General features: G+C 34.7%; 1 protein-coding gene across 1 annotated transcript in view; it reads right to left on the reverse strand.

The window, feature by feature from the left end:
• LOC149805541 (WD repeat-containing protein 81-like) overlaps positions 1-25,503 on the reverse strand; it is a 108,424-nt gene that overhangs the window by 15,803 nt on the left and 67,118 nt on the right. The window contains exons 18-24 of the mRNA XM_089950147.1: positions 25,174-25,233; positions 23,962-24,082; positions 22,560-22,662; positions 19,620-19,750; positions 13,212-13,273; positions 11,555-11,694; positions 3,187-3,283 (exon numbers count right to left, since the gene is read on the reverse strand). Coding sequence (XP_089806273.1) covers positions 3,187-3,283; positions 11,555-11,694; positions 13,212-13,273; positions 19,620-19,750; positions 22,560-22,662; positions 23,962-24,082; positions 25,174-25,233 — 714 coding nt within the window. The remainder of the gene's footprint in view (positions 1-3,186; positions 3,284-11,554; positions 11,695-13,211; positions 13,274-19,619; positions 19,751-22,559; positions 22,663-23,961; positions 24,083-25,173; positions 25,234-25,503) is intronic.

Genomic DNA, 25,503 nt, shown 5'->3' on the forward strand with positions numbered 1-25,503 from the left:
TGACTATTATCCTACCTCATGTGAATTTAATTATACCTCATGTCACTGTTATCCTACCTTATGTGGATTTATTTCTACCTCATGTGACTAATAATGCCTCATGTGATTGTAATCCTACCTCATGTTACTCTAATCCAAATGCATGTAAATTTAATTCTACCTCATGTGATTGTAAACCTAATGCATGTGACCTTAATCCTACCTCATGTGACTGTAAACTTAATGCATGTGACTAATCCTACCTCACGTTGACTGTAATCCTAATGCATGTGACTGTAATCCTACCTCATGTGACTGTAATCCTAATGCATGTGACCTTAATCTTACCTCATGTGACTGTAAACATAATGCATGTGACTAATCCTACCTTGTGTTGACTGTAATCCAACCTCATTTGACTGTAATCCTAGTGCATGTGACTTTAATCCTACCTCATGTGACTGTAATCCTAATGCATGTGACTTTAATTCTACCTGATGTTACTGTAATCCTAATGCACATGACTGTAATCCCTCCTCACTCGACTGTAATCATAATGCATGTGACTTTAATCCTACCTCATGTGACTGTAATCTTAATGCATGTGACTTTAATCCTACCTAATGTGATTAATTCTAATGCATGTGACTGTAATCCTAATACATTTGACTAACCCTATCTCATGTGATTGTAATCCTAATGCATGTGACTTTAATTCTACCTGATGTTACTGTAATCATAATGCACATGAATGTAATCCTTCCTCATTTGACTGTAATCCTAATGCATGTGACTTTAATCCTACCTCATTTGACTGTAATCCTAATGCATGTGACTTTAATCCTACCTCATTTGAATAAATCTAATGCATGTGACTGTAATCCTACCTCATATGATTGTAATCCTAATACATTTGACTAACCCTATCTCATGTGATTGTTATCCTAATGAATGTGACTGTAATCTTATCTCATGTGACTTTAATGCAACCATAATCCTACCTCATGTCATTTTAATCTTACCTCATGTCATTTTAAACCTACCTCATGTGACTGTAATCCTACCTTAACTTGTCAAAATGTTCTGATTTGCACATTGCTTCTCTGCATTATTCTTTCACTGACTCATTCTCATCCATGACATCACTGTTCAGAGATTTATGTCAGTTGAATTTTCAGAATCTAATGTATTTCAGTGATTTAACCATGTTTCCAAGTTTACTGCCAATTTTTTTGTTTAAACCAAATTTTATATGTCACTTCTAAGCATCCAGATGTTTTCTTGGCTATAGCATTACATTATTTTTCTTCTGCTCTGCAAAACCTCAATCAAGTAGGATTTCCTTGCTTTGGTGCTAATCCCAACACCAATCCCATTAATCAAATGCTTCGGTATTACATTTTATTGATGCTAACAATAATAAAATCCTGAGGAAGTGTGGACAATTTTATTTATTATTTAATTTCTTGCTGTCAGTTATCAAAAATATATTGGTATGATTATTGAAGTCTAAGTTCAAATTCAGACATTTTGTAACTCTGCTTGAGACTAATGATAAATGATAGTTATTTGGATAGCTTTAAGTTTGCAATATCTCTTGTTGTTGTTGTTGTTCTAGGGTTTAACGCCACTTTTCAGCAAAAGATAGGCTATACATAGTGGCCAGTATAACTGGTGGAGGAAGAACCCTGGAAAACCCAGGGAAGAACCACCGACCCACGAGAAGCTACTGGCAGGCTTTCCTATGTACCCACGCTAGCCGAGCCTTGGACTTGAACCCATGCAGACAGAGGTGAGATGGCTGTGATCCGGAATGGTGAGCGCTTTAGACCACTCAGCCACTTGGGGCCCCTGCAATATCTCTAAGCATGCACAACCTGAATGAGATTGGAACACAGTGGAATATTTCATGTATGAAACTGTATTCTGCAAATTTCTGCCATTTAGATGGCATTAATTTAACAGTAAATAAAAAATTACCTATTGATATGTATTTTCCTTGATATCAAAAAATATTTGCAATGATCCTAAATTAAAGACACTTTGAACCTCATAATGATGACAAAGTTAAAATATTATAGTTGATGTGAATTTTTTTATCTTATATTTGGTGGAGTACCAAATTTTGTGGATTTCTGGGTTGCTATAAAGCAGAAATTTAAATAATGAACTAACAATAGTCATTCTATGCAAACAACAGGCATCATTCATGAATTAAAGAACCAATAAAAATGTCATATTTCCCCCACAAAAAACCAATGTCATTTGATACTCATGAAAATAGATGACTTTGCAGTATTAGAATAACCATAAGATTGCAAGTGCAGAAGATTTGTGAGACAGAAACATAGCGGAGTCATTTCAGGAATAAAACGAGTTTGTAAATTTTAGCATTTTCCATGAATTTAATTAACAGCGAGACCAAATATTATAAAAAAATGTGCATTTTTCTTTTTGATAACAAAATTATTTTTGAAATTAATGGCAAGTCAAACTCGAAACAACCCATATTTGGGGGCACTAGATGGCATTGAATCTTGACTACATTTGCTACAGTAAATTTAATTATAATAATCAAAATAGAATAAACCAATTCTGACCTAAAACAAATGTAAAATTTATATTAGAATGAATTTTGCAATATCATTTTTTCTCTACGTGTAGCTTTGCATCAAGTTTCAAAATATTCCAATTCTGAAGTCATAATCTTGATGATGTCATTGATTTCTCAAGGGAGACAACCAAATCTTACTAGCTTGATGAAAACTGCAAGAAGGCATAGGTTTTGCCATTTACTCTTCCAGACTGATATCTGTAGACTGCTCTGTGCTCAAAGACTTCAAGACTAAGAGGTTCTGTCTACTTATATGCACCAGTAATCATTTCGGAGACACTAAAGTGTTCAGAATATTTTGATTTTGTACAACTCCACCTCAAACAATAATATTCATCTCAAGTTTAAAAGAATTTAACTGTATCATAGCAATGAATGATTTGTAAAACCACTTCACCACCATTAATGGTTCTGTTTGGTGATAAAGTGCACAAATATTCACTGAGTTATGAAAATACTTTCAAAGACTTAAATGTGTTGTAAGTATACAAATGCAGAATGGAAAAGGTAACAAAATAATGGTTAAAGGAGTATTCATCATTGTAAATGGATCTATTAAGCTTAACACACAAAAAAAATGGTCAGAATGTCACCTTTAAATTGACAAATTTCTTCTCCATCAACATTCCATAGCTTCATAGTCATGTCAAAGGAAGTTGACACAAACATATTTTTGTTGTAGGTTTTCATCTGAAAATCAAAATTAGTATAAGAATCACTAAAGTACTGACTAAACTATTCACTACCATCCTACAATTTCTATGACTGATTAGTGGCAGCAAGAAATATGATAAATTTAACAATTAAAAATGCATTGATAATTAGATGAAATAAACATGAAAATATTAATATACACAATTATGAGCTTTCCATGAAAATAATAATATACACAATTATGAACTGTACATGAAAATAATAACAGACACAATTATGAACTGTACATGAAAATGTCCCATATTCTTCAGTATTAGTATCATTCCTCCATGCTTCACTTTTTTTTTATATAAACAAAGTTTCTTCTGAAAACCTTACATTCAAATTGCACAAAACATCAGTTTTCTTTTCCAAAGAGTACAGACTGACTGCTTTTGGTTTTAATGCATTATTACTATAATTCAAATGATCCACAGTGCATGAAACATATTTCAAATGTTTTCAGTGGTACATTTTTTTGGTCTTATAACAGTTTATTCAAGAAAGAACCATATTCTACTAATGTAGTCGCAATCATTCATGAGCATATTTGACTATCAAGACTCTCAAAATAACAAGTGTCGAGCAAAAGCATTAGTAGCAACCAGGCTGTGGGTCAATCAGCAAATCAAACACAAAGGTACATGAAAACCAACAAGGGTGGCATGACTTGATTGCAAGTTTTATTTCGGAATAAACTGTTTGATGCATCTATGTACCATGACACTGCACTAAACATTCAGCTTAATTCAGGCCAGTGGAGCTAAATTATATAGGTCACAGTGACCTACTTCTGACTGATGGATGTAATTCTCTCTTATAATGCATTAAAGTCCTAAGTACATTCAATGTTACACCCACAATGGTAATGCAATACCATGTAACAGTAACACTATGCATTGTTGCCTAAGAGTAACACAATGAAATGATATTGTTATGCAGCCAAACAGTAACACAATGCAATGTCACCTAACAGTAACACAATGCAATGTCACCTTACAGTAACACAATGCAATGTCACCTAACAGTAACACAATACAGTGTCACCTAAGAGTAACACATTGCAATGTCACCTAACAGTAACACAAAGCAGTGTCACCTAACAGTAACACAATGCAATGTCACCTAACAGTAACACAATGCAATGTCACCTAACAGTAACACAATGCAATGTCACCTAACAGTAACATAACTCAATGCAATGTCACCTAACAGTAACACAATGCAATGTCACCTAACAGTAACATAACTCAATGCAATGTCACCTAACAGTAACACAATACAATGTCACCTAACAGTAACAAAATGCAGTGCAATGCAATGCAACAGTACTGTTGTGACACCTAACAGTTATGCATTGGAACAGTTATGTAATGCCATCTGTTCATAAAATAATTTCTCATCACCATAAAAAGACACCCCAAACAATAAAGTCTATAAATATCCAACTAATATTATGTCTGACTAAAACTGTAGATAGTGGTGGTAGTAGTTGTAGTAATTTTGTTGTTGATGTTGTTCTTAATGTCATTCTAAAAATTATTACAGTAACAGTAATAGGTAAAGTCTGTATTAAATACAACTTTTGGTACTATTGCTACTAATTAATAATAATAATAATAATAATAATAATAATAATAATCATCATCATTACAAACATCATGATAGCTATTTTATTTGTAATTAGTACTTGATTATTCGTGAAAACAAAATTAAAAATAAATACCATGAAAACAAAATTAAAAATAAATAATATCACTATACTTTGACAGTTATTCACCAATGGCATCAAAATAAAGAAAACTGGAATCTTTATATTGCAAATAATGATATTTTGAACAAGTAATTTGGAAGAAGAATTACTGTTTTGGTTCAACTCTCTCTCTCTCTCTCATATGTATATCATTATGCAATTGTTTGGGTGCAATGGATTTAAAGCCTCTAATTTGACACAATTTTTTTAATGAATCTGTTGCAAATTTTATTTTATTTTAATATGAGTTAATGTTCACCCCTGTTCAAGAAGACTCTAAATGATCATATAATTAGGGTTTTAATGAATTAAAAGAACACGGGCAAGATTTGTACAGTTAACCTTTATGATAACCATTTTACAGAGGAAATAATGTCCAAGATACTTGCCTATAAATATAGTCCAACTGCAAACAACACTGACCCTGATCTACCATCACAAAATGCACCAGCAGATCAGAATCTATGTTTGTTCAACTGATTAATCCTAACAAACTGCATAGACCTAGATTTGCTGGTGCTTGATGCGATGGCAGATCTGGGTCAGTCAATGAAGTCGGCAGTTGGATCCGACTTATAAGTAAGTATATATGGTAGTGTCTTTAATATATTAAACTGATGTAATGATTTTGAATGTTATGATGACCAATATTATGATGACCAACTGGATGGGTTGCTGTTGTAATGCTATGGAATGATGTAATGACAATTTAGATGGGTTGCTGTTGTAATGCTATGGAATGATGTAATGACAATTTAGAAGGGTTGCTGTTGTAATGCTATGGAATAATGTAATGACAATTTAGAAGGGTTGCTGTTGTAATGCTATGAAATGATGTAATGACAATTTAGAAGGGTTGCTGTTGTAATGCTATGGAATGATGTAATGACAATTTAGAACGGTTGCTGTTGTAATGCTATGGAATGATGTAATGACAATTTAGAAGGGTTGCTGTTGTAATGCTATGGAATGATGTAATGACAATTTAGAAGGGTTGCTGTTGTAATGCTATGGAATGATGTAATGACAATTTAGAAGGGTTGCTGTTGTAATGCTATGGAATGATGTAATGACAATTTAGAACGGTTGCTGTTGTAATGCTATGGAATGATGTAATGACAATTTAGAAGGGTTGCTGTTGTAATGCTATGGAATGATGTAATGACAATTTAGAAGGGTTGCTGTTGTAATGCTATGGAATGATGTAATGACAATTTAGAAGGGTTGCTGTTGTAATGCTATGGAATGATGTAATGACAATTTAGAAGGGTTGCTGTTGTAATGCTATGGAATGATGTAATGACAATTTAGAAGGGTTGCTGTTGTAATGCTATGGAATGATGTAATGACAATTTAGAAGGGTTGCTGTTGTAATGCTATGGAATGATGTAATGACAATTTAGAAGGGTTGCTGTTGTAATGCTATGGAATGATGTAATGACAATTTAGAAGGGTTGCTGTTGTAATGCTATGGAATGATGTAATGACAATTTAGAAGGGTTGCTGTTGTAATGCTATGGAATGATGTAATGACAATTTAGAAGGGTTGCTGTTGTAATGCTATGGAATGATGTAATGACAATTTAGAAGGGTTGCTGTTGTAATGCTATGGAATGATGTAATGACAATTTAGAAGGGTTGCTGTTGTAATGCTATGGAATGATGTAATGACAATTTAGAAGGGTTGCTGTTGTAATGCTATGGAATGATGTAATGACAATTTAGAAGGGTTGCTGTTGTAATGCTATGGAATGATGTAATGGCAATTTAGAAGGGTTGCTGTTGTAATGCTATGGAATGATGTAATGACAATTTAGAAGGGTTGCTGTTGCAATGCTATGGAATGATGTAATGACAATTTAGAAGGGTTGCTGTTGCAATGCTATGGAATGATGTAATGACAATTTAGAAGGGTTGCTGTTGCAATGCTATGGAATGATGTAATGACAATTTAGAAGGGTTGCTGTTGTAATGCTATGGAATGATGTAATGACAATTTAGAAGGGTTGCTGTTGTAATGCTATGGAATGATGTAATGACAATTTAAAAGGGTTGCTGTTGTAATGCTATGGAATGATGTAATGACAATTTAAAAGGGTTGCTGTTGTAATGCTATGGAATGATGTAATGACAATTTAGAAGGGTTGCTGTTGTAATGCTATGGAATGATGTAATGACAATTTAGATGGGTTGCTGTTGTAATGCTATGGAATGATGTAATGACAATTTAGAAGGGTTGCTGTTGTAATGCTATGGAATGATGTAATGACAATTTAGAAGGGTTGCTGTTGTAATGCTATGGAATGATGTAATGACAATTTAGATGGGTTGCTGTTGTAATGCTATGGAATGATGTAATGACAATTTAGATGGGTTGCTGTTGTAATGCTATGGAATGATGTAATGACAATTTAGATGGGTTGCTGTTGTAATGCTATGGAATGATGTAATGACAATTTAGATGGGTTGCTGTTGTAATGCTATGGAATGATGTAATGACAATTTAGAAGGGTTGCTGTTGTAATGCTATGGAATGATGTAATGACAATTTAGATGGGTTGCTGTTGTAATGCTATGGAATGATGTAATGACAATTTAGAAGGGTTGCTGTTGTAATGCTATGGAATGATGTAATGACAATTTAGAAGGGTTGCTGTTGTAATGCTATGGAATGATGTAATGACAATTTAGATGGGTTGCTGTTGTAATGCTATGGAATGATGTAATGACAATTTAGATGGGTTGCTGTTGTAATGCTATGGAATGATGTAATGACAATTTAGAACGGTTGCTGTTGTAATGCTATGGAATGATGTAATGACAATTTAGAAGGGTTGATGTTGTAATGCTATGGAATGATGTAATGACAATTTAGAAGGGTTGATGTTGTAATGCTATGGAATGATGTAATGACAATTTAGAAGGGTTGCTGTTGTAATGCTATGGAATGATGTAATGACAATTTAGAAGGGTTGCTGTTGTAATGATATGGAATGATGTAATGACAATTTAGAAGGGTTGCTGTTGTAATGATAAGGACTGATGTAATGACAATTTAGAAGGGTTGATGTTGTAATGCTATGGAATGATGTAATGACAATTTAGAAGGGTTGCTGTTGTAATGCTATGGAATGATGTAATGACAATTTAGAAGGGTTGCTGTTGTAATGCTATGGAATGATGTAATGACAATTTAGAAGGGTTGCTGTTGTAATGATAAGGACTGATGTAATGACAATTTAGAAGGGTTGATGTTGTAATGATAAGGACTGATGTAATGACAATTTAGAAGGGTTGCTGTTGTAATGCTATGGAATGATGTAATGACAATTTAGATGGGTTGCTGTTGTAATGCTATGGAATGATGTAATGACAATTTAGATGGGTTGCTGTTGTAATGCTATGGAATGATGTAATGACAATTTAGAAGGGTTGCTGTTGTAATGCTATGGAATGATGTAATGACAATTTAGATGGGTTGCTGTTGTAATGCTATGGAATGATGTAATGACAATTTAGAAGGGTTGCTGTTGTAATGATATGGAATGATGTAATGACAATTTAGAAGGGTTGCTGTTGTAATGATAAGGACTGATGTAATGACAATTTAGAAGGGTTGATGTTGTAATGCTATGGAATGATGTAATGACAATTTAGAAGGGTTGCTGTTGTAATGCTATGGAATGATGTAATGACAATTTAGAAGGGTTGCTGTTGTAATGCTATGGAATGATGTAATGACAATTTAGAAGGGTTGCTGTTGTAATGATAAGGACTGATGTAATGACAATTTAGAAGGGTTGATGTTGTAATGATAAGGACTGATGTAATGACAATTTAGAAGGGTTGCTGTTGTAATGCTATGGAATGATGTAATGACAATTTAGATGGGTTGCTGTTGTAATGCTATGGAATGATGTAATGACAATTTAGATGGGTTGCTGTTGTAATGCTATGGAATGATGTAATGACAATTTAGAAGGGTTGCTGTTGTAATGCTATGGAATGATGTAATGACAATTTAGATGGGTTGCTGTTGTAATGCTATGGAATGATGTAATGACAATTTAGAAGGGTTGCTGTTGTAATGCTATGGAATGATGTAATGACAATTTAGATGGGTTGCTGTTGTAATGCTATGGAATGATGTAATGACAATTTAGAAGGGTTGATGTTGTAATGATATGGAATGATGTAATGACAATTTAGAAGGGTTGCTGTTGTAATGATATGGAATGATGTAATGACAATTTAGAAGGGTTGATGTTGTAATGATATGGAATGATGTAATGACAATTTAGAAGGGTTGCTGTTGTAATGATAAGGAATGATGTAATTTCAATTTAGAAGGGTTGCTGTTGTAATGATAAGGAATGATGTAATGACCATTTAGAAGAGTTGATGTTGTAATGATAAGGACTGATGTAATGACAATTTAGAAGGGTTGATGTTGTAATGATATGGAATGATGTAATGACAATTTAGAAGGGTTGATGTTGTAATGATATGGAATGATGTAATGACAATTTAGAAGGGTTGATGTTGTAATGATAAGGAATGATGTAATGACAATTTAGAAGGGTTGATGTTGTAATGATAAGGAATGATGTAATGACCATTTAGAAGGGTTGATGTTGTAATGATAAGGAATGATGTAATGACAATTTAGAAGGGTTGATGTTGTAATGATAAGGAATGATGTAATGACAATTTAGAAGGGTTGATGTTGTAATGATAAGGAATGATGTAATGACAATTTAGAAGGGTTGATGTTGTAATGATAAGGAATGATGTAATGACCATTTAGAAGGGTTGATGTTGTAATGATAAGGAATGATGTAATGACAATTTAGAAGGGTTGATGTTGTAATGATAAGGAATGATGTAATGACAATTTAGAAGGGTTGATGTTGTAATGATAAGGAATGATGTAATGACAATTTAGAAGGGTTGATGTTGTAATGATAAGGAATGATGTAATGACCATTTAAAAGGGTTGATGTTGTAATGATAAGGAATGATGTAATGACAATTTAGAAGGGTTGATGTTGTAATGATAAGGAATGATGTAATGACAATTTAAAAGGGTTGATGTTGTAATGATAAGGAATGATAATGACCACCTGGAAGAGTTGACATTGTAATAAGGAATGACATAATGGATTTTGGAAGGGTAAAAAAACAACCATAGCATCAGGCTATCAATGCCGACAGATATGAAAGGTCAGCAGATGGAACAACAAACGTTCCAATTTTCAGCTGTAGAGTTTATTAAATTTTAAAGAGTGTATTCTTGGAATTTTTGTGGTTGTTAACTTTGTGCATCCAAAAGTGCCAACACTGAAGCAGAATGAAAGTAAAATGAAGACAATAATGATGATGATGACAAGATCATCACCTTGATCTTATGATGATCATAAAAAGTCTTTTAGTGAAAACCTCATGTTGATATGACCATCCATTCGACAGAGTAACAATTAAAAAAAATTCCAAATTGCCAACGTGATGGCCAAAAAGTTGTCTGAGCAACACCATTTACATTTAGGACCAGCAAGCCCATGGGATGAACATGTGCAAAGCTTAAAGGCAATCCTCCAAGAAATTTAGGAGGAGCAGCAACAACAAACTTGTGCTAATGGATGGACAGATGATGGACAATGGACAACACATCATCCCATAAGTTCTTGGTATATGACAAATTCTTTATTTGTAAAATACATGAGATTTTCTTAAGAACCTATTTTTTATTTTACAAAATATTTTTACTTGATAGTTTACTGTCATAGTTTGGGGCAACCTCAAATTTCAATTTTCCAGTTGGAGTAAACTGGGCAAGCTGAGTATTACAACACTGATCCCTGTGGTGTCTACAAACCCAAATCATAACTTAGAACAACCGAGTTTAATGCAAAGGCAGGCACAAATCACTGATACAATATGTGACGGTGACCATGTTTCACTGATACAATATGTGACAGGGACCATGTTTTACTGAAAGCTGTAGTACTCCACAAGGAACATTTACATGCCACAATTTTTTACTCTACATGCAATTATAATATTTAAGAAAAAATTTACCTAAATGTAAAAACCCATAACCAAGTGTTGATGCCAGAAATATGGACTGATGGAAATGGATTGACGGACATGCATTAACAATCCATGAGCATGAATTGCTTTGCAATATGGTAAAAACATATTACAAACCTGGTTTGAAGCTTCTTCAAAAGGCAGAACTTTGTTATATTTTACATGTACCTAATTTGTTTTCTGACCTCCTTTTAAAACTAAAAACATATTCCATAAACAATGACTCCACAAACAGTCAATATAATGACAAGAAAATCATGTATGTGCTCCAAGAGTTTTCATTTTAAAACATACCACCCACAGAGAAAAAGAAGAATAGAGATTCAACAGTCATGCAAAGTTCCTAGAGTGTGTTCACATTGTTCAGCAATGTATGTTACACAAGTTACCTTTTTTAATGCATACCTTACACCTAATGTACCAACCTGCACTATTTCTCCATCATGGCCCTTCCAGGTACTTATCAGTATCCCAGTCTGGAGGTCCAAAATGGAGATAACCCCTGTAGAAAACCCAACAGCCACCCAGGATCCATTGGGACTTACAGTCACACATCGAATTGGACCTGGAACACAATAGTGATATGTACTATCTTCTGTAACTTCTTTTGTATGAATACTGTCACACCTTAATATGTTTCTGTATGCATCTAGCAAACCCATTCCCAACTGTATTTAAACAAATTAATGCCTACCTTAATAGTACACAAGGGTTTGCCAAATATCACACTTACATTAAAGCTCACATAGTAAGACAGCTAAGCGGCAAAATATTTAATTCCAAAAAGCATGGCAATGATTAAAAAAACAAGGGACACCGTTTCGGTGGCCTAGTGGTTAGAGCGTCTGCCTCACATGTGGGAGGTCGTGGGTTTGATTCCCGACCGAGTCATACCAAAGACTTACAAAAATGGTACTAACATCTGCCTCGTTTGGCGCTCAGCATTAAGAGGTTAGTGTTAGGACTGGTCGGCCTGGTGTCAGAATAATGTGACTGGGTGGGACATCATGCTACATGTCTGCGGTATGATGCCCCAGTGCTAGACATCACTATAAACTGCCATATTGCAAACATTGTAGCAATATGACTGAAAAACTGTTTTTCTGCTTTTATTCATAGTGACCATGACCTTTGAACTTTTAACCCCAAGTGCAATCCATAGACAAATCCTGGCAAAGGTAGATGGTGCAAAACTCACGTTATTATGTGGAGAAAAATAACAGCAACTGATAGCTGAATGTCATAATATATGCTCTGTCTTTTGGTTGATGTACATGGATAATAAAAAAATCCATAATTAATAGTACTATGGCTTAAAACAGTGTAATAATACTTTTGTTCACCTTACTTGTGAAACATTCCTTGGCAATCTGACATTGTTTAATATTTTTGAAACAGTTATTAATTTTTTATCTGATGACTTTTCTACTGGATACAGGGCTGTCACTAAAGAGTAAAATTTGAGACTTGTATTTTTAATTTAACAATTATGAAGACATCTGTCCCAAATATTAAAGCAGTCATCATGAATTAAATTTAGGTCCTAATTTTTTTTATTCTTTCAGTAGAATTAGAAGGTTTCTTAAACTTGAAAGAATTCTTAAACTCATTAACAGAAAAGAAAACTACTCCTGGAAGTTTCATATGAAAGTTAGGAAGTTTATTTTGATATTTTTTATCATTCTGAGACCTAAATGAAAATAATTTGTACAAGTTTCATTAGAAAGAGAATGTGAAATATAAATCAGAACAAAAATTTGGTTAGATAGTTTTTAAGACTTTAGGATCTGCATCCTCTTAAAATTCTGTTGCGCCACAAGAATGTCTCTGGGATCAGGCAATGGAGTGTTTTCTTTGTTAGAAGCATGATATAATAATATGAACATTCATCATTATTCATCTATTTCTACAATTATTGTTTTCATTCAATGACCCTAACAAAAACAGTTTATTGGGATTCATTACAAAGTAGACACGTTACCTGACAAATTAGTGTCTTTGACATTTGAAACAATGAAGGTATTAGAGTAATGAAATTATATTGACAGACTAAGCATCAAACAAATTTCTGTCCTTCCTTACCTGCAGAAGTCAGAGTACACTTAAACTCATGGGCATAATCAGCTGTTCTCAGATCCAAAAATCTGCAATACAATTTGATTATTATTAAGGTATGTCAAGTAAGTTAACTACAAGGTATGTTATGTTTCATGTTACAAAGTCAAGTATTTTCAGGTTAATAGTTAATGTGGAGCATACATTGAAAGGGCTAATCAACCAATCAATCAATTAGTCAATCAATCATTCATAGGTAAGTCAATGTGGACAACAATTATAGGAGGTGCCGACCATCAATACAGAAGTTCATCTGTATGATCACTCACTGCTAAAATACTGCAAGGTCTGACGAAGTATCAAAAAATTCTGTTTGATGTACTTGGTATTAAGCTATGTAAACAAAGTTTTGCAAGCAAATCTTTATTTAACTGAAGCCAATAGAAGTTTCCTAAATTTGCTTTGTAATGTGAATATGCCATTGAAAGGAAAGTGCATCAATCAAAAGGAAAAATAATACAATAACCTACTTTCCTCATTTGAATGAATGTTGTTATTAAATGCAATTCAATTTACCACTAGCTGATTGAATTAGGTAGGATACTATGGTATTCTGTCATAACAACACTCTTCATTATATAAGATACCACAGCTGTTGGTACACATGGCAGGTTGGCAAGCTAACCTGTCCAAGATGACCCACTCCTGGTCACCCTATATCACATGTCCAAGATAACCCACTCCTGGCCACCCTATATCACATGTCCAAGATAACCCACTCCTGGCTACCCTATATCACATGTTCAAGATAACCCACTCCTGGCCACCCTATATCACATGTTCACGATAACCCACTCCTGGCCACCATATATCACATATGGTTGGACAGTCAGAACAGCAGATAATAAATGCCATGATGATGGACCATATGGCTGGCAATCCATTTGCATAAGTCAAATTGCAACTAGGCTGGTCAATCTATATGTCTGTCCTAACAAGACAAACAGTATCCCTTCATGTCCAGCAAGAACATTCTCACGCAAAGACTGAGTATGGAATGTTTCTGAACATTCATGCCTTATGGGTGGAGACAAGTTTGACTCTACACCCTCATGCCCCATTGGCAGGGTGATATCTGACCTAGGATTCTCATGCCTTATGGGTGGAGTTCGAGGCCTAGCCCAAGTGGGACTGGAAACAAATTCTTCCTGTTCAGTTGCAGATATTCCTGATTATAAATCCTGATTAATCTGAGAGATCATGCATGATTTCAACTCATGGTCTGAACTGCCTCATATTCTGTGACTGCGTTATAATCTGGTGCTCTTTTCTGTATCATCATGGCATGTAGGTAGAAGGGGGATCTTGATATCCTCCATGAGCCATGTCAGAAATTCAGACATGGGGTGTAAACTCTGCAGCTGATCTGATGAAATTGATACTTTCTTTTTGTGTTTTATTTAGCTGTTTCTTGAGAACATGGGACATTTTATTCTCAGATGACATGGCACACATTTTACACGTGTGTTGAAGAGTACATGGTACAAAGAAGGCATGTTTTGTGGGCATCCTAAATGTTTTCTAATCACTTGCATCTAGTGTATTTTGTTGTCATCTTGATAATGAAGAAGAGAACAAACAAACATGCAACAAATATATATAAAATTTTAAATAAATGACAAATGCATTTTAAAAGTGAGATGTAAATGGAAAGTGCCCAAACACAGTACCTGGAAATTCCACCAGCGAAAATATAAGCTAACACTTGAAGACAACTATGACAAAAACGAACAGTATGATGATGTCAAAATATCAAAAAAATGCACTGGATTTTTACAAAATTGTTGTATACACCATATTAAACAACATTTGGACTTGCTGTACCATTCAAAAGAAAAGATGGACGACCTAATGCAGTGTGAGCTGGTAACATATCTGATGGAGGAACACATATTTCCAAGCACAGCAGGAAGTCTTCCATACAATTTTCAGCAACAAATCATAGCTACATTCATTACAATTTTAAGACTGATCCATTCGACTAAATCTAAAGGAACGTGATTAAGACAAAACCCATGCATGTTTAAACAGAACAGTACTGTGAATGGCACAATTTATACCCACCACCATGTTTAATAGTCCTCTGTGTAAATTACTGAAACTTCTGGGCAGAACCATTTTTCTTTTTCAGCAAAAAGTTACTCTGACCTCTGCTCTTTTGACCATGAAATCAATAGGTTTCTTCCTTGTCCATAGTTTGGGCCATGTTTTTGATTTAGAACTAACGTTATTGTGTGGAAACCCATTTACTTCTTTCAGTCAGTGAAAAGTGCAGCCAAATGCTGGTTGAGGTATGTCAAGTAGAACTAATGTTATTGTGGAGATAACTTTTCAAAAAATTATTTCAGTCAGTGATCTGGACCATTCACCTTTTGAAACCAAAATCAATAAGATTCTTACTCATGCTAAGCGCAAGCCATCCACAGTTTGGTAACTGACCTGACCATATTTCTTTTTTCTGCCAGAGTGACCTTGACCTGTGATCATTAAAGCCTAACATCTGTAGGGTTCTTCCTTAACACAAGTACAAATCATGCAATCTTTGATAATGGATGATGGAGACCAGAAGTTACTGTTTGGAAACCAATTTTTTTTCCAATCCAAGTGACCTTGGATTTTCGACCCTAAAATTGATAATATTCTTCCTCACTCCAAATGCAAGTTGTCCACAAAGTTTGGTAACTTCTGACAGTGGAGAGCTCAAATGATTGTGGTGAATGTTTTCCTATTTTCTATCATAGTGACCTTGACCTTTCACCATTTGAGCCCAAAATCAACATGGCTCTTTGTCATTGTGCAGAAACAGATGGATGGAAAACATCATCACATAATATACTCCTCTATTAGTGGTGAATCAGAACACAAAGCCACCCGAGAAGAATATGGTCTGGCACTCAAATTTCAAAGATAAACATGCAGTAATGTCTTAATAATGGAGCATAATCAACACTAAAGTTGTAGCTGCCAACATCTATAAAACTACTGAAAAAGTGACATCTTTTTCTCTCCACTGATTTAAATATATAAAAACCCAATTTCTCTAGCAAAATACGTTTTTTTGATAATACTTACCCAATCATTATACCTTAGGAGAACTACTACAACCTCACAAATCCAGTCCTCCCAGGTTAAAAGGTTTTAGATAAACAGGTAAAAGTTATCTGCCCACCTAGGTAGCAGTTAGATAGAGTCATTTTCTCTTGATACCAGGACTGGCTCCAAATCCCATGAATTCATCAGTTACTACTGGAGTGGAAGGCATGCTCTCAATATGGATGTAACTACAGGGAGGCTACATGTGTATTTTGATTAGGTAAGTATTATTGAAGAAGCATATTTAACTAGAAAAAAATTGTTTTTTCTTCAAATTTATTACCCAATCATACTACATTAGGAGAATATGCAAGAGGTTGAGAGAAATACATCCCCTTACCTGGAGGGTCCATCTCCAGTCCCATAAGTTAAGTGAAAGAGCTTCTAGAGCCCAGCAACGTGGAATGAATTGCCCACTGAACTTAAGACACAAAGACACAGTGATCCCATTCAAGAGTGCTCTCAAAACTCACTTATTTTGACTGCAAGAACAAACTTAAAGACCTAATAATGTTTCCTACCTTAAATATTCTCAGCATGTTTTTTAATGTTTTCTAATTTCATGGTGTTTGTTTTTGTAATCATATCATTATATGTTTTTTATCTTATAGGTGTTGTCTAATGTTGTAAAGCACTTAGAGCTTCTAAAGATTAGGTGCTATACAAAGTCCTCATTATTATTATTATTATTATTAGATAACCTCACTGAAAAATAGACTAAATATATCAGCGAGTGACTTGAAAAGGGAAATATTTTCCATCCCACAAATACAGCAGAAGGTGTGGAAACAATTAAAAGCAGATTCTTCTGGAGATAATGATCATGTGACCTATGTTGGAACCATACACCCATCTGGTGATGTAGAGGAAAGAGGAGGCCAGAACTCTGATGGGAGTTGGCAGAAAACTTCTTCAGTCCAAACCTGAAAGGTGGAATTTCATTCATCAAAGCGCAATCTAATATAGATGAGGGAAATTGCAGGCAAGCTTTTGTCGGTTTTGGATTAAGTGAAGCCAATGACTCTTGTGCTACCTGTGAAGTAGCTGGAGAAGAATGTTGAGGATGATAGCTCACAACTCTTGCCGCATGCTATAAATAAATCCCCTTCCTTATAAGGTGTAACTAAGTAGAGGTTCCCTTTGGGTGGTACATACTGGAGGGCAAGTAAAAAGACATCTCTTAAGAACTGGGACACCAAGATAGGCACCGTATGATGGAAGTGACTAGAGGTACTATGTGGGTTAGATTAATTCATGAGAGTGCCTATATAAACTGGACATCATCCACAGAAAGTGCCTGGCAGCACTAATATGGTTAAACTGATCATGAGAGTGCCTGTATAGGCTGTGCATCATAAGCAGGAAGTCCTAAGCAGCACTATGCTGGTTAGTTTGCTGTGTAACAGGTTGGATATTGTGGCATTAAACTGGGCATCACATGCAGGAAGTGCTTAGCAAGTCAACGAATTGGACAAGTTCATTTACTGGTGGTTCATACTGTATGATCGACTGTGGTTATGGCTGAGTCCGGTTGTGTAGGAACATGACCATCTTGGCCTGCATTATTTTGTCCTGTTCTTGAGATTTAGACGGTACTAGATATTGATCCATGAAGTGGTCTGTAATTCAGATATGTGAGACTGCTGCTGAGGCTGCAGTTGCTCTCCATCTCAATCACCACTAATGATATGGTTCTGGATCCTTGCTGACGTTTTCTTCCCTCAAGCTATCTTTCGATGCCTACCCTTTAGTTCCCAAACAACTGCCACCCACTGACTTGTGTCCATAATATGCAAGTCTGATATGCAATGAAGAAATGACAAAAAGAGAAAACTACACATTTTAAGTGACTGTCAGACGGGTCTTGATTATGGTCTATATCTGTTAGACAAAAGAGAGCAGAGATAATATATACATGTAGTGAAATGAGTGTCCTGCTTTATTAATTTATTTGTGTTGGTTCAGAGTTACCCACTATGATAAATACCTTAAAAGAGGTGCTTGTGGCCTGTACTGGTAGAGAATTAGAGCATAGTTATTAATATTTACAAAGTAGATGCTAGATTATTCTAGTAACAAGTAACCTTTGAGAAGGTCAAATATGATAGCCGATATGGGTCACATTACTGAAGCATTGATTATAATAATTAAAATGAACAAAGTGGAAGCAAGATAATCTATTCTAATAAAAACTTACCCATAGGATGGCCAATTGACTGCCTATACATGTAAAATCATGGAAGCATTGCTTGTAGTAATTGCAAGTATGAGCTGGAGGTTACTGAGTATAGAAAACTTACCAGTAATTATCTGACCAATTTGGAAGCTACACAGACAAATAAACAAATTTTCTATAATACAGAAAAAATGTGCACATATAAAAGGAACTGAAGCGTCATTTTTTGATATTTATAAACTAGGTACTACAATATCATTAAGAGACAATTTTACCTGTAGGAATGGCCCAGTGACATTCTATATGGGAAAAATCAGTAAAGAGTCACATATACAACTATAAAATAAGATGATAAGACAAGATAATATAGAGGAAAGTATACAGCAATACTGACATTTCTATATCATGCACCAGATATGCACATATTAATAATTGCGACCCATGCAGATATGTACCAAGGTACCTAAGTGAAGACAGCAAAGTGATAACATAATAAAACTTAGGAAATTTTGTCATTGGCAATAGGAAGAACAGAAAAGTTGGAAATTTAAAGAGAGAGTATACTTCTCTTTGAAGGTGAAACTCCTCCAACTTTCTTTTGCGGTAAAAAATTTCTAAACTGCCTGATGGATTTTGTGAGGCCTCAGTCTGCAGAGAGTATGCTACTTGCACAAGCAGAAGTAGTAACTAACGAATTCATTAGGCTTGGTGCCAATCCTGGTATCAAGGTGAGATCACTCTATCTAACTACCACCTTGGTGGACAGATAACGTTTAGCTATTTAGTTAGAAACTTTTAACCTGGGAGGGCTGGATTTATGAGGCAGTAGTAGTGCTTCCAAGGTGTCATGATTGATGAAAAAATTAAACACTTTACTGAACATTGCAGAAAATCCTCCAGGAAATTAAGTATTCACTGAACTTTTGGAGAAAAGAGCAAAATACAAGGTGTCATGATTGATGAAAAAATTAAACACTTTACTCAACATTGCAGAAAATCCTCCAAGAAATTAAGCATTCACTGAACTTCTGGGGAAAAGAGCAAAATACAATAGCCTTGCATTCCTGCAAGATCCTGTGTAGAAAATATTTCAAAAATATGTTTACCTGAGAGTACAGTCGGTGGTTGCTGTAACTATGACAGTACTTGGGAGAGGAAGGGGTGTGAGTGCAATAACTGGACTGTATTTTGAAGAATCCAACTGTCTGATAGTGTGCTCTGTGAATGGGTCCCATATCTGGAGGAAACAAAATGGGTACTTTATATTGACTGAGTCATGATAACAAACTTTTTTTATATGACACATATAACTTGCTTGTTCAAATAGAATGGCATTTAAATATATCTTTAGTATGAATCCAGTAATGTATCAAGCTGTTTTAGCAAACAGTACTCATCCATATGATGAAATCTTAAGTTGGAATACATTGGCTTAGTATGTACGATGCATTAATTACTAATGCACACCTCAGCATCTCTAATTTTGGCTAAACTTTTTGGTGTTGGCAAAAACATCTTTGTGTTTGTGTGTGAAAAGAAAGAGATAAAAAATAAACTGTACAATAGATTGTATTTTTTCGACATTTATTCTAGTAGTCCTAAGTTGTGAAATTATTTCATCAAAATGTCACACAATAATCTCAATATAATATTGTCTATGGCAGCCATAGAGTATACTGCCTCACAGTCAGACACCTTAAAAGAAGCATGTGATACAGTACTCCCTCGTTATAATGCTGTCCATGGCAGCCATAGAGTATACTGCCTCACAGTCAGACACCTTATAAGAAGCATGTGATACAGTACTCATTCATTATAATGCTGTCCATGGCAGCCATATAGTATACTGCCTCACAATGAGACTGTCTTATATGTACATGATATAGTACTCTCTAATAATGTGCTCCATGATAGTCATACAGTAGATTGCCCTATAGTGATATCTCCTTATAAGGAAGTACATTATAATGCTCTCAATGGCAGCCATACAGTAGACTGCCCTATAGTGATATCTCCTTATAAGGAAGTACATTATAATGCTCTCAATGGCAGCCATAGAGTATACTGTCCTATAGTGATGCCTCCATATAATGAAATATGAGTACTCTCTCATTATACTGCTGTCCATAGCAGCCATTGAATATACTGCCTTATAGTGACAATTCCTTTTAAGGAAGTGCAAAATATAATACTCTCTCATTATAATGCTCTCCATGGCAGCCATAGAGTATACTACCCTACAGTGACACCTCCTTATAATGAAATATGAGTACTCTCATTATATTGCTGTCCATAGCAGCCAGAGTATACAGCCTTATAGTGACACCTTATAAGAAAGTAAATGATACAGTACTCTCATTATAATGCTCTCAATGGCAGCCACAGGGTATACTACCTTATAGTAACACTATTTTATAAGGAAGTACATAATACAGAACTTTCTCATTATAATGTAATCCATGGCAGCCATATAGTATGCTGCCTTACATTAAGACTGCCTTATAAGTGAATTATACCATACTCTCTCAATATAATGTTCTCCATGACAGCCATAGAGTATACTGTCTTTCAGTGACAACTCAATATAATGAAATAGATGAGTACTCTCATTATAATGCTGTCCACAGCAGTCATGGAGTATACTGCCTTACAGTAACACCTCCTTATAAGGAAGTAAATGATAAAGTACTCTCTCATTATAATACTCTCCATGGCAGCCATAGAGTATACTGTCCTATATTGACACCACCTTACAAGGAAGTACATGATACAATACTCTCTTATTATAATGCTGTTCATGGAATCACAGAATATACTGTCGTATAGTGATACCATCTGATAAATTAGTAAATGGTACAGTACTCTCTCATGATAATGCTATCCATGGAAGCCATAGGGCATACTGCTTTATAGTGACACCAACTTATACTGAAGTACATGATGCAGTACTCTCTCATTATAATGTTGTCCATGGCATCATTTTTAATGTAATGCTTTATAGTCACACCTCAGAGGGGCTCCGAGTGGCTGAGTGGTCTAAAGCGCTCTCCGTTATGGATCACTGCCATCTCACCTGTCTGCGTGGCTTCAAGTCTCGGATTTGGCTAATGTGGGTACGTGAGAAAGCTTGCCAGTAGCTTCTCGTGGGTCGGTGGTTCTTTCTGGGGTTTTCCTGGGTTCTTCCTCCACCATTAATACTGGCCACCATGTATAGCCTATCGTGTGCTGAAAAATGGCATTAAACCCTAAAACAACAACAACAACAACAATAGTCACAATTCAGGTGATTAAGTACATGATACAAAAATAATTTTACTATAACTTAATGAAACAGGATCTATGACAATCTGCACCTGCCTTATAACAGGGACCATGTTATAGGTGTGTGATTTGGATTTTTAATGTAGCTTTAACAATTTTTCAGTCATATTGCTATGATGTCCGCAGTGTGGCAGTTTATAGTCTAGCATTGGGACATCATGCCACAGACATGTAGCATGATGTCCCACCCAGTCACATTATCCTGACACCAGGCCGATCAGTCCTAACACTAACCTTTTAATGCTAAGCAAGAAAGCCAGGCAGCTGCTAGTACCATTTTTAAAGGTCTTTGGACTCGACCGGGGATCAAACCGATGACCTCCATATCTGAGGCGGACACTCTAACCACTAGGCCACCAGAGTGGTACAGACCATGTTATAATGAAGGGTCTTGTAGTTGGGGAGTGCTATATCTGGTGTTTGGAAACTTCAGCATGTCTTGGACCAGAAATATATCACCTCTATCATAGGACTTGTCTGACCTTGAACTAGGTGAAATATGTTTTTATAGATTTTGCACTACATCCCTATGATATGATATCCTGAATCTGGAAAGGTGCAAGACAAGATAAAGAAATTGAGATGGAAAGGAAAGAAACAAAAATCACATGATCAACCTTCAAACTTAAAAAAAATGAAATTAATCAACTTTTTTAATTAAATTATTTTATCCTTCACATTACATTTTGCTTGATAATTTTTTAAAATAAAAGACATTAACTTACATGAACAGTGCTGTCACAGGAAGCCACAAGTCGGATATTCTCTAGGTAAACAACAGAGAATACTGACTTCTTATGTTGTTCATAGCTTGCCTGGTACTTACATCTAAATAAATGAGAAATTAATGATATACTGAATGCATTGTGCAAACTGTACTTTGAATATCTAATATTTGTGTGATAAATAAAAAAATAAAATACTGTTGTCTTGTTGTTTTCTCACTGCATCATATTGACATTTGCACTGTACTCACTTATCTGTTCTTTTGCAAACACCGCCCTTAACAGAAAACATCTGATGAGTGTTATATTCACTTTTTCTTTCTTTTCTTTAATGAATACAGAAATAATATCTAGTAAGAACTGGAACAGTATTAATTCCCAAAATGTGTGAGCATGTGTCCTTTCTTACTGAGATGAAACCAATTTTGGGCGTAAAATGTGTTTCTTTGAAAATAAATACCTAGTCATACAACAGCTACTACCTTCAAATCCAGGTCGCAAAGCTAAAATTATGTTCACCACATCATTTAGCTTGTTTTAGCAGCAAAAGTCTCATGATATCTGCCTGATGGGATAGAGGTCAAATAAGAGTGGTCTCCCCTTGGACAGAAGAACTGCTGTCAAATCCCACCAATCATCAGTTATTAATGGAGTGGATGTGCATGCTCTATCATGGATATAACTGGATAGAGGGTTTTGAAGGGTGTGCCCATATTATGACTGGGTAAGTATTATTAAAAAGACACATTTTATTCCTAAAATTTGCATTTACTTCAAATATGTGACCTGATCATAATACATTAGAAGAATAGGTAAGAGATGGAAAGAGTTAATCCCTCTGTCCCCCAGACGGTCCTGGTTTTAGTTTCCTAATGAATGTGAATCAACTTTTAGTTTCCTGTGGTGAATGGATGAGGTTAAAGAAACATTTTATCTTCTACAAATCCAGCAAAAAGATCAAGATGCAAAATATCTTCATCAAATTTCGGTAAGAAAATAGAAAATTCTTTCATGTCTTGAGAAAACCCAAAAGGATCAATCATACATGTAAAAAAGCACAAAATGGAAAGTATTTGCAAAGACTCTTACAAAATTGTGCTGACCAGGCACAAGTAGAAGTAGTAAGTAGCACTGGCACCAATAACCCCTATCCAAGGGCTGACCATTCTTATCAGACTTCCATGTAGGAAAGCAGGTATTATATTTAACACTATTTTAAAAGAAGACAAAAGACAGGATTAATGTCTTTTCTTCACTTAGGAGGGCTGGATTTTGTTCTTCTAATATATTATGATTGAATAATTTATTTGAGAATGAAAAAGATATGTGAATGGGTGGGTAATGCATTTTCCATATTTTCAAGATGGCAACTGAACTGGCAGGGATACGTGGGAAGACTTACTTTCCTGATCCATCTCCAAAACTGCAAAGTGACCACAGTTTGACTGTCTTGTCCTTGCTGGCACTGATGAAAGAATTCTCATTGTCAAGGACTGTAATGGATCTTATACTGTTTGTGTGACCTAGAAATATAGAAATGCATCATTCCAAAAAAAAAAATCATAATCATCATGCAACTACGATAATACTGATTATGTTATATACATTTTATTAGGTTGTCATGTGGTGGATCTTCAATGTAATTATTTCTGTGATTTGTTTTCAATACTGGACCACAAAAATCTGGGTTGGCTCATTTGTTGTATATATGAAGATTCTGACTTCACTGGAACATAAAAGAGGTATGGTGTTTTCAAAGTCATTAAACCTAGAAATTCGGGTTATCAATTTGAAATTCTAAACACAAAGAATGAAAATGTTATAAGCTTAGAAGATGTGATTGCAAGAATTGATATACAAATTATTTAATCCATTTTTGAACTGGAAATGAATACAAGTTTATCAAAGTGTGTATTGGTGGGCTTACTTTTGAGCATGGGCTTATCATAAGAAAGTTACAGCTTTCTACAGAACAAGAAATATAGTATTCTTCTAACCAAGAAATACACTATTCTGCTTACCAAAAAATACAGTATTCCGCTTAGCAAGAAATACACTATTCTGCTTACCAAGAAATACAGTATTCTGCTTAACAAGAAATATATTCTGCTTACCAAGAAATATAGTATTCTACTTACCAATAAATATATTATTCTGCTTAGTACCAAGAAATACAGTATTTTGCATACCAAGAAATACAGTATTCTACTATTACCAAGAAATATATTCTGCTTACCAAGAAACAGTATTCTACCAATCAAGAAATACAGTATTCTGCTTAACAAGAAATATATTCTGCTACCAAGAAATACAGTAATCTGCTTACCAATAAATACATTATTCTGCTTACCAATAAATACATTATTCTGCTTAGTACCAAGAAATACAGTATTTTGCATACCACGAAATACAGTATTCTACTATTACCAAGAAATATATTCTGCTTACCAAGAAACAGTATTCTGCCAATCAATAAATACAGTATTCTGCTTACCAAGAAATATATTATTATTCTAACAAAGAAATACAGTATCCTGCTTACCAAGAAAAATAACATTCTTCTAACCAAGAAATATAGTATTCCACTTACCAAAAATTACAGTAAGGTACTTACCAAGAAAGGTCTGCAGTTTGATCTGCTTAAAGTTGAACACTGTATCTCTTTCATTCAATCCTGTGTTTAAGACATAAATTTACTTTTAGGAAAGTTAGGAATTAAATATGAATTAAAACACATATTCACTTTTACATCATGTAATAATAGATAACATGTCATAGACCTGTCCAATTGTAAATTGTAGTCAAATACTACTGATAATTCAGCTACACTAACAAAAACTAACCATATAAAATACTTACTAAATGAATACCTATCTATGTTTGTATAATAATGAACGAAAAAGAGATTAATTAAAATCTCTACTTTATTGAAATAATGAATTGG

The sequence above is a fragment of the Sinohyriopsis cumingii genome, chromosome 2, assembly GCF_028554795.1.
Source record: "Sinohyriopsis cumingii isolate HCF-2022 chromosome 2, ASM2855479v2, whole genome shotgun sequence".
NCBI lineage: Eukaryota > Metazoa > Mollusca > Bivalvia > Unionida > Unionidae > Sinohyriopsis > Sinohyriopsis cumingii.